This window comes from Brachyistius frenatus, unplaced genomic scaffold (genome assembly GCF_029030835.1).
Source record: "Brachyistius frenatus isolate BFR_SWC_R1_liver_20210118 unplaced genomic scaffold, ASM2903083v1 Contig_173, whole genome shotgun sequence".
In the NCBI taxonomy this organism is placed as follows: Eukaryota; Metazoa; Chordata; class Actinopteri; family Embiotocidae; genus Brachyistius; species Brachyistius frenatus.
This window is the reverse complement of record NW_027210772.1, coordinates 152,979-163,970: the sequence shown is the minus strand read 5'-3', so window position 1 is coordinate 163,970 and position 10,992 is coordinate 152,979. Positions and strand designations below refer to the sequence as shown.

The 10,992-nt window shown below is 39.5% G+C and overlaps 1 protein-coding gene across 1 annotated transcript; it reads left to right on the top strand.

Moving 5' to 3' along the window:
• The first annotated feature begins 6,582 nt into the window (after nt 1-6,582).
• LOC138632090 (regulator of G-protein signaling 21) lies at nt 6,583-10,648 on the top strand. Its single transcript, XM_069717379.1, has 5 exons — nt 6,583-6,739; nt 6,862-6,957; nt 7,044-7,099; nt 7,202-7,368; nt 8,807-10,648. The coding sequence occupies exons 1-5, from the start codon at nt 6,663-6,665 to the stop codon at nt 8,990-8,992; spliced, it is 582 nt and encodes a 193-aa protein (XP_069573480.1). The 5' UTR covers nt 6,583-6,662; the 3' UTR covers nt 8,993-10,648.
• Nucleotides 10,649-10,992: the final 344 nt, after the last annotated feature.

Here is a 10,992-nt window from a genome sequence, read left to right as displayed (position 1 = left end):
CTTCCTTTGCAGATATGATTCATCTCGCTGTCTGCAATTTTTTTTTTCTTTTTTTTTTCAGTATGAGAAACTACAAAAGAATCAGAAACCCTTTCAGTTGCCTCGCTGGAGAAAAAAAGAGTAATGGGAGTATTTCGCTCCCGCTGGTCAACTCACTCGCGCTCGTCACTCACATAGATGAGATGTTGCCCAGCGTGACGGAAAAGCTCATTTCAGACAAACAGAGGGCTCGAGGCCCGGTCACACAGACGGACACGGGCTGGTCACGACGGCGAGATCAACAGAAACCCGCTCTGTGTATTCCCTCCAACCTCTCAGCAGCACTTTCATGCATGACCCTGAGCGTGATGAGATGTCAAATACTGAATTATTTCAGGGACCACGTTTGTTTTGGGTCATCAGTATTCGTGTGGCTTGCAGAAATCATTTCCATAAGCAAAACGCAGACTCGCTAAAAGCAGCTTAAGTGTCCCGACACCGTGAACCCTCCACAGAGAGGATACTACCACCATCGTGTGACTTTTTAAAAGCCTCGTCCAGCTGATAAAGACTGCGAGTATCATGCCTCGCATAGCAGACGATCTTGTCTCCAGTCATACGTAAAAAGCCTCGGTGCTAATTTTAGTTGAGTTTTTGTTTGGTCTGATAGAAGATAAGCCAGTTCCTTCAGACACACAGCGAGACAAAACAAGAGCAGAGCTCTCAAGTGCACAAGCACGCACATACAAACACAGAAATGGCCACTTTTACTGGCAGCCTACTTCAAAAAGGAACTCGAGTTACCGCCACGCTGTGGTATGCCTCCCGCTCACCACTCAGGTTGTCGTGTACATGCAGTTCATGTACACGAGTGTTTGTGCCACAATTTGTTGAAATTTCATCCAGACGTTTCCAAGGAATCACGCCCACAGCGGGAGATGGATATGAACTCGTCGTGACCTTTGACCTTTCACCGCAAAAAAAAAAAAAAAAAAAAAACGTATCAGGTCACCCTGAAGTTAACGTGAACATTTGTGTCTAATTTGAAGACATTCCCTCCAGACGTTGCTGAAATATCACGTTCCCAAGAATAGGCCGAAGTGACGGGACGGTGACGTTAACCTTCGACCTTTGACCACCGAAATCTTAGCAGTCTGTCGTTGTTACCGGGTGAATGATTTCGCCAATTTTCAAGAAATTTCCTCAAACCGTTGTTGAGATATTGCATTCACGAGAACGGGACGTGAGGTCACGGCGACCTTGAACTTTGACCTTTGACCGCCAAACTCCAATCGGCTCCTTCTTGAGGCCCGAGTGAACAACTGTGTCACATTTGAGTAAATTCCATTTGGGCGTTACTGAGCTTTCACGTGAATGTGTAGAATTCAGGCCACAGCGACCCTGACCTTTGACCTTTTTTTTTTTTTTTTCATTCAAATAAGTCTAACATGTTCCTATAAACAAAAGTGAAAGTACTGTACAACCACATATTACCTAGTTATCGTGGATGTATATTATTGCTGCTGCGAGCAGCGATATCTCAGAAAGCATACTTCCTGTCAATCAGTCGGGCCTAGTCTGTTGAAATGTGTTTTTAATTTTCCACTATTATGTAATGCTAATGTCACAACAGCACTTCTGAAAAGCTGGTAGTACACAGGGTACAGTAGACTGATGAAAAGGGGATATTGCTGAAAATCAGGGGAAATTCTGGTGTTATGAACACACTGTGAAAATCTTTGAAACATATTGGGTCAAACAGAAGACACATTAAATATTAAATCTCAAATAGATGGTTAGAAAATCTGCTGCCAGTGTTTGATCTCACAGATAAAGAAAAGAAAAAACCTGATTCACAGTCCAGTCTTGACATTAGAATAAGCAGATAGATGTAACTTATGGTCCACTTCTTATTTAGTTATGGAGACAACATGGACGAGAAGCTGTAAAAGTGCTGAGACTGATCTTAAAGTTTGACCTTTTTATCAAACTACTTCCTGCTGACAAAGGAAGGGCGATGTGGTCAAACGTGCCAGAACAGTGAACACAAGGCGAGTTTTGTCAAAGAGATGTGGACGTTTAAAAAAAAAAAAAACAACCTTGAGCTCTTATTATCTTTCTAAAAACATGTTAAATGATTTTGCAGCGCAGAGTTTTATACCAGAAAACTCAATTATGTGTCTCTTATAAATGCCTCAAACCAAAAAACTGCTTGAAAACAGTTCTTCGTCCAAAGTGTCTTTCGTTACGACTACGTGAGAAACGTGCGTTGTTACTGAAACTGAAAACACGAATCCCGACAAAAGTAGTCAAATTGCAACGCAACACAAATATCTATTCATACGACGCAGGTAGGATCCTGCTTCGGACGGAGAAGGATGGGTGGACTTTAAAAAAAAATTCACATCACAATCAGTACAGTCTAAAAATAGCCCGTGTTGATGTCCCAGTATGAAAAGAATGATTGTTTGAGACGTTCAGTTAACATCTTCCTTGAGCACGTCAGATGACTATCATTATATTTATTTATTTTTCACTGCAGGAAGTCAGTGGAATGTTTGATTTATTAGCATTGAGATGACTAAATTGGTTTTGTGTTCTTTTTACAGTCACCGCAGAACAGAACAGAGTCTGCCATTGATCGGGTTATTATTAGAGCCTAACCCGGACAAAACTGGTCGAAGCGCTTTCTTTTATAAGCCTCTGGATTACTAGGAAAGGGATTAAAAATAGAAACAACAATAGGAATTCTTGGATGAAAAAAAAAAAAAAAAAAAAAGAGGAATAAATTGTAGAAAAACTGGACTCAGATTTCCTTTGATTTATATGGTGCAATGGGAGTAATTTATATTTATTTGTTACCTTGTTAACACTACAGTCTTGACTGATTGCAATTGTTTTCTTTTTTTAAGTTTCCTGCCTGTTACTAAAGATGCATAACTCAAGACACTCTGAAGTGGGAAATATGAATTGCCACCTATTTCAGCTATAAGTCCAAACAGATAGAGTAGTGATTGTTTAATTCAGTTTTCATCATTTTGCCACATTTGGACTGGCAGCTATAATCGTTTTCCTAATGGGATTATAAACTACTGGATGTCGCTAGAGATGCAAAAAAAAGAGGAAGAAAGTGCACATACAAATGATATATAAGAGAAAATCCTCAAATAAGCTGACACAGAGTGGCTAATAAATTAAAATTGTTGCTTTGTTTTTGCCAAGAATATCTTTGTGTTTAGGCTTGTTGTCAAACTGAACCATTCAAATGCCGTCATTCAAAACAGTACAACACGCGAGTGTCACAACAAAAGGCACACTGTTCTGTCACGTGACTCTTCGTGTAATCTCAGTGATATATTTTCCACTACTGCACCAACCGGTGTGCAGGAGGAAATATAACCACGTTTGTATTAATCAAACTGTCAGTTCAGTTAAGTTGTTCACACGTGCAAGAAAAAAAAAAAAAAAAAGGCCAAGTAGTGTCGCCACAGTGTTTAGCAAGTGTCACCAGCCTGCCGCAGAAGTGGAAGCGCCCTACCCAGCATTTGTTCAGTGTCGCAAGCGAAGACGCAGCATTGGTCAATGGCCCACATCGTTAACTGTCTGGGTTGATTGAGGAAACTTCTGTACTCGGCAAAGGGCCCAGGAAATCATCAATGAGTTCAACCTGCAGTGTGGAACTACAGTCTCCCCATTCTGCCAGTGAGAGTAATCCCAGAAACCCCCGTCAACATGTGCTGACATCATCGACTTCACCGTAGACTACCGGATCGCTACTGTTGCAGCTGTAAAACAGCGGATAAATTGCTTTACGTCTTCTCTCTCCGCCATAGGCTGTTCTTTTTCTGCAGGTATCTCTGGCATGTCGCTGATCTGCCCCGCCAACCTGCCCGGTGTTTATCGTTTGTTGTCACTCTATGCTGTTCTTTTCTCCCTCTGCTCTTTCCTCAACCCAACCGGTCAAGACCTCCGAGTCTAATTCTATCGGAGTTTTTTTCTTCCTGTTAAAAGACTTTTTTTTCCTTCCAGCTGTCGCTCAGATAGGAATTGCTGAGTTGTTGGGTTCCTCTCTATAATGTTGTAAGGTTCTGTTGTATGAAGTGTTCATGTTAAGTGCCTTGAGATGCCGTTTGTTGTCATTTGGAGCTACAGAATATAAATAGAAGGGAACTGAATTAAACTTAATACTGTGAAACTGACATTTTGCTACGATTTCCACTGCAGAATTGTGTCTGTTTTTAAAGGACTGCTGCCTGAGGGCCTGAAGATCACAGCTATCCAATAATGGTTTGCTGCTTTTCTGATATTTCTCCAGATTCTCTGAATCTTATAATGTTTATGGACAGTAGATGATGAAATCCTCAAATTCTTTGCAATTTTACGTTGAAGAACATTATTCTTAGTTTGTTGCACTATTTTACCACAGTCTTTCACAAGAGTGGTGGACCTCTCAACATCTTCACTGCTGAGAGACTCTTCCTCTCTGAAATGCTCTTTTTATAACCAATAATGTTACTGATCTGTTCCCAAGTAACTTAATTAGTTGCGAGATGTTCCACCAGGTGTTGTTGTTTTTGTTTTTTTAGCTTTTACGCACCTTTTTCTGTCTTTTAAACTTTTATCAACATGTAAAAAAAAAATCCAATTCAGATTTTACTAAAAGATGGTCATTCTCACTCTTTGTAACATTACAAACATGGGAAACAACACTGACTTTTCACAATCTCTGGACCGATCGTGATGACACTGTGGTTATCATGAAGCCGTTTTGCATCATCTGAACTTTCTCACGTCCTCACGTGAAAGAACAGTTCAATCAAGCATGCGATATTAAGGGTGTCGGCCGCTGACAAGTCGAGTGGAAAGTTTGAAATAAACCCACCTCAGCGTTCCCCCAACCACAAACACACCAGCATAACCAGCAGCGAGGCCCCTGAGGGAAGGGTTAGCACCCCCACCCCCCACATGAACACAAAAACACAAGACACTAACTGGCATTGCATTTCGTAAAATTTCCATGCTCTGTCAATCTGTTTCATCGGCCATCAGGATAAGAGGAACTTTGTCCTGCTGATTTACATATCTAAGGCTGATAGAAAGAATATATGCACCAGTGCATCAATGCAAAGAATTTATGACAGAAAAGATGGGAGGATGTTCCCGCCAGTGGCTCCATTCTGAGAACTGTCTGGGTCAGCTGCTTAGTTTCAGTCCCAATAGAAACTTCCCCGCTAACTTCCTGTCTCTTTTAACACCATTACGCTCTACTGACGTGACTCCGTGCAGGTTTCACTTTCTGCAAGCATATTTTCTAGCTATAACAGGGTTGTTGTTTTTTTTAATGTTGTTTGTAAGTTGTTCTTCTTCAGTTTTCAGTTGCTCTCCTCAAACCTGCTGACACAGCAAACGTAGTCCGACACGGTCTTTGATCTTAAAAGCTTTCTGTAAATGACTCTAAATCTGAAGGTCTATTTAAATTGTCCCCATTCCTTGACAGGTCACCTACAGTCCCAACTTGGTTGTCTGTCATCCCATATAAAGGAACCTAAAATCTTATACTTGTATATATATTTAATGTACAGTTTGGCAACCAATTATTTGGGGTGTTACGATGACGCTTATTTCACCTGAGGACAATGGTTTAAATTTTCATCTTTGGGAGACGAGTCCAGATTCACTGAAAGAGGTCTCTTAAACTACATTGGCACTTTGGTTTTTACCAAATATTTTACAAAGAGCGGTAAATCGTGTATCTGTCTGGGACTTTACAGCTTTGGATTTGGTGTCATAGAACAGCAGCAAGATGGTGTACGTGGGATCGTTGCCAAATTAACCAAATTCATGATAATGAAGTAACATGTCACAAACACACTGATGTGTTTTTCATCATTTTTGGAAAACAGTAGAACTCTGTGGCACACAGGAAGAAGTTATGTATAACTAGCTTTGACGACAGGGTCAGTACTTGATAATTGGGTCAATTCATTGTTGGTCAAATCGGGTGTTACGTGAGCATATTATTTTTAGCAGAAGGAATTTTCCGACTCTTCCAATTTTGTTTATATCTTTCATTTTAGTCATTCCAACTTACGTTGTTATGTTTATTATTTTACTAGTTTATTACTTATTTACTAGTTATTTACCCCCCAAATTGAGATTCTTCTTAACATTGATCCAACAATCTCTGTCTGAAACAAACACAGATTTTAATAACTACCTCAGTAGAAAATGTATAATAGTAGTTTCTATCATACATTTCTCATCATATCATATCACCCAACCTTAATTAATGTACAGCTCTGGGCCAATAAATCACTTCAAGTACCTTACATTCAGCGCACTTTGAATTTTTCTAAACAGGTGTCCATATGTTCATGCACAGCAGGCCTATCACAGAGTCAAGACAAATGACCTTTTTTGCAAAAATTAAAGTAAAAAAAAATCTGTTCCAACTGGAAATTTTACAGCTGTGAGTCAGTGACAACAGCAGCTGAGTCTAACCAGCAGCCGTCTGAATGCTTATCCAAATGGCATTCAGGTACCTGTACCAGCAGGCCCTCAGCGTCATTGGTATTATACCTTTCCTGCCAGGTTTAAGGCGAGCCCAGGAGGGAACAGTACTATTTACACCCATCACAACAGGAGTACTGAATCTCTTCAGAAGACATAAACGAGATGTTAAAATGCCTAAACTTTTGTTTTCAAAGTTTCGGTTTCATGAAATTATGGATTTAATGCCAAATGTGAAGCGGCCCAGAAGGTAAGCCAAACAGACTAATGACACAGAGTAAGGCTTCGAGTGGAGGTGGACTGGTTTACATTTGTTTTAATTAGTGGTGAAATGTACAACGCCACAGTAATTTAACTGTATTGGTTTTGCAGGATTGATATTGTACTTAAAAGAAAGAGGCGTAAGAAGGACATGCAGTGCATCTCTGTACAGAAAGTGAATGATGAGATGGATCCTCCAAACCTCAGGTAGAAGATGTTGCACCGCTAATTACCTCAGTCATCGTGTTTTTCATTGGAGGGAAAGTTAAAAGTCAATTTTGTTTTAATTACAGTTGGCAGACTGACCATAAACTCCACCAGACTCTGGAAAAACTGCTAAAGGATAAAAGTAAGAATTATCGCAAAGATGACCGTCAAGATCTTTTCATGGCTTTTAAATTATGAATAATTATAAACTTCTTTTTTTTTTTAACTCTTCCTACCTCTACAGAGTATTTAGTGGCGTTCCGGTCTTTTCTAAAGTCTGAGTTCAGTGAGGAAAACATCGAGTTCTGGCTCGCGTGCGAAGACTTTCGCTCGAACGCCTCGCCGGACGACCTTCGCTGGAGAGCGGAGGAGATTTATGAGGAGTTCATCCGGCCTTCAGCCTGCAGAGAGGTCAGTTTGGCAGGGTTGGAGGTGCATGATCGAATAAAAAGTAGCTTTCTTTGGCCTTTGGCATAATTAAGCGTGCTGAACACAATCTCAAATATGAAGTGCTTCTTTCCAAACAGAACAGGAGGATGTATTACTTCATCAGCACAACAAACTGCACCCTCATATGAAGAAGAGGAATGAGAAAATGCATAAAGTCAGTGAAGCAATACTGATGACTCCTGAATGTCATAACTTCCACTGCTTGTAGCGCTGCATTCTCCATATCTGTCAGTCCTGGTGAAGGACTGCCTGTACCTGTTAATCAAAACTAAATCATCTGTTCAAATGTGAACCCCTTAAATCTATTTAGAGAGATTGGAATTTAACTACAACTCCTGGAAAAACAGTGAAATGATCTGGTTTGAAGTATTTCCCATTTCCTAAATGACTAACTGAATGTTTGTGCATTATTCAATGTTGTTTTTTTTCAACAACAACAACAACAACAAATACATACATACTTTATCAACTTAGAAAGTAAAACCAGCAACTGTAATCCAGATCTTTGAGTCTGAGCTGTAACACACATTCAAACACACAACCGCACACACAAGCACACAGCAAAAGGGAGGATGTCTTTAGCGAGCTACGAACAGCACAGCCATGAGGAGGTTTTGAAACACGAGTAAAGCCAGATGACAATATGGAGCCGTATGAAGCACATACTTTTGCTGTAATTACTTAGATTCAGAATATAGAAAACCAGGTGTGAAGATTTATTCTTGTGAAAGTAGTCTTCTGGAAAGAGTAGTTTGATTTCTAATGTTCTGTCTCGATGAAGGAAGTTCTCACTCCAACTTCACCTGGTGACTGTAAGACATGAGGGGACCTTGAGGTTCGATTTTTAGGGTTCAATCAAATTGTTTTTTTTTTATCGGTTTATTATTTGTGTTTGTCTTGTCGCGGCTCAAATTCCCGTGAGCTAGACGATAAAACAACTAGACACGAACTGCTAATGCTTCCCAAGAAATATGATCACAATTGGTCAGATGGTGTCATATAATTAACAGTCAAAATGTGAATAGAAATGTGAAAGATTGGTCGATTTTTAAGTTCGACCAGCTCGTTGCTGCTTGCAGTTTTAGCTTTAGACAAATGAGCTGCTTCCTTCTCTTGAGCGCCAAAGGGCTCGAAACCTGCAAATTACTGCTTGCGGCTATTTCATTTATTTATGATTCCTGTCAAAGGTTTGAACACATGGAGAGAAATCTTTGCATGTGTTAATAATGTCCAAACAAAGTTGTCTTTTCTTAAGTCGTACCATAAGATTTAAGTTTTAGATCAAAAATGTTGCAATACAGATGACCTTAAAAAATGAAATGAAGTTGGTATAGTCTATATTCCACCTGAATCTTCAGTACAAAGTATATATTGACTTTCCTATTTGTCTCTTCCTTAGATCAACGTCGACCACCACATTAGAGAGAAGATCAGGAAGTCGTTGGAGCAACCGAGCATCTCGTGCTTCGACGAGGCCCAGAAACATGTTTACTTGTTGATGGCGAGAGACTCTTGCCCCAGATTCCTGCACTCTGATGCCTACCTGAGTCTGAAACGCAAATCCAGGACTCTGTGGTACATTTAGTTCAAAAAGAAAGATGGCGGCATCAAAATGCTGTTTCAACCCACCTCCTTTTATCTTGTCTATTTGGCTGAATTGATAATTCACACTATGGAGGCGAAGCTTCAAAAACATTTTTTTTTTTTCCCCTCAGGGTAGAGCATCTCTTAAACCCAAACTGAAAGGATGTTTTCAACCCTGTGCAACATAGATTTCTTTTTTTTTCTTTTTTTTTTTTTCATGATGGCAAGATGATGTATTGATGAAACGTTGTGGACAAGAGTAAAGCAGGGCAGATACAATAAGACAGAAGTCATGTGAGTTAGAGGAGAGAGAATGTTTCTGTACGTGTCAGTACTTTGGATGGTTGTGCAGAGGTTCAGAGTTGTTTAAAATGCTGTACGTGTTAACTGAAAGTTGAAGTAAGTTTAGGTGCAGTGAGCACAGTAATAAAGAGTGGTATGTTTAAAAAAAAAAAAAATGGTTTCTGATATGTGGAATGAAATGACCTAGTTTCATAAATGTGTAATCAATTCAGAATCGTATATATATATATATATATATATAAAACCCCATTTACCAACTTTGGCTTCTTTTCAGCGGATGATTGCGGTCAATACTCATCGTCTATAACTATTCCTATTATCCTGACTATTTCCACACTGTCAGAATTTATATTTATCTGACTGACTGACTGACTAAGTGGAGACATGGTGATGGGCATGAGTCAAAAAAAAAAAAAAAAAAAAAAAAAAGGCAAACAGTTTCCGCAGCTCACCCAGCAAGGAGATTCTGTTTTTGGTCACATGTCTGATATATCCTCTAATTAGGTGCAGATATAACTCTATACACCAGCAATAGGGTTTACCAAACTGGAAAAAAGTAACCCTGCTGTAACCCTTGATCCCACTCTGCTCTGTAGATGGCTTTATTCCTGAGAATTGTGCCTTAAAAAGGAGTACTGAGGCAGCTAATAATAACTCAGGGGGCTTAAACGACAACACTGGAGTCATCAGACAACCTGATGCGTAACAGATCAGCCTGAATGTGCTGCCTTGTTAGGGGAATAACCTCATCACCCGCAGACAATGACGGGAGAGATACACAAGTATGTTATTTAGAAAAATAAGCTTTAAAAACAGAGTGATGCGGGAAAAGTCTTTTGCTCAAATAAAAGTTTGAAAAGTGGATAATAACCTTTTTTTTAAAAATTATTATTATTCCACTTTAATAAAGATTAATGTGATATGGCCTGTTGATCTACTCCTGGCCGGATCTGGTTAAAACGGAGCAGACTTTCCAAGCATAATAAATGCCATGGTGCAAAAACAATATCGTTAATATGAAATATTACTTTGAAGAGCACTTGCTCACTTTGAGAGCTTGTGAAAAAGGTATATTACTTAGGTATTTTCAGCATGCGTACGCATTGCATCTTATATGTGAAAAGGTTTTTAAACCTTATTTGGTAAAAGCCTGAAAGCTAAATGTATGTGGAATGACTGTAAATCCTCTTTAAAGTAAAATTGTGAGTATAACAGTGTAACTGCTCTTTTTTGACCTCAAACTGCAGTCTGTAGTTCAGTATGTGAGGGGCGATCAAAAAGCTCTGAGACTGTAGTAGGGGTAAGCTATAATTTTCCCAAATATGAATAAAGTTATGTCGCTTGATGAACATCAGCGTCTGTATTACACCCGTTTTTGTGACATTTGGCATGAATACCAGCAGCGTGCTCTTGGTTGCGCTCCCGACCTGAAGTGCCGTATTCGGTTTTGGACAGTGAAAAGCGAATGCCACAAAAAAACAACAACTTTTGGCCAGTTATGTTTAAGAGCTGACTTAATAGAATTTGATACCAGAAACGTAGGGGCGTAGGGGAAAAAGTGTTTTAATAAACACTTTATGACTCATGTTTCAAGTTGATGTTTTCAGTATGTAACCGACACCCACATTTTTCTCTAATCTTGAAAGCTAAAAAGTGCTACATCTGCAAGTGGAGGTTGTATTGCAAGAGCGGACATTG

Excerpts from the sequence above, each read along its gene's own strand:
- LOC138632090 (XM_069717379.1), top strand. The coding sequence starts at position 6,663 with ATGCCTAAACTTTTGTTTTCAAAGTTTCGGTTTCATGAAATTATGGAT. Across the intron at positions 6,958-7,043 it reads ATGGATCCTCCAAACCTCAG|TTGGCAGACTGACCATAAAC; the intron begins GTAGAAGATGTT and ends TTTTAATTACAG. Across the intron at positions 7,369-8,806 it reads GGCCTTCAGCCTGCAGAGAG|ATCAACGTCGACCACCACAT; the intron begins GTCAGTTTGGCA and ends TCTCTTCCTTAG.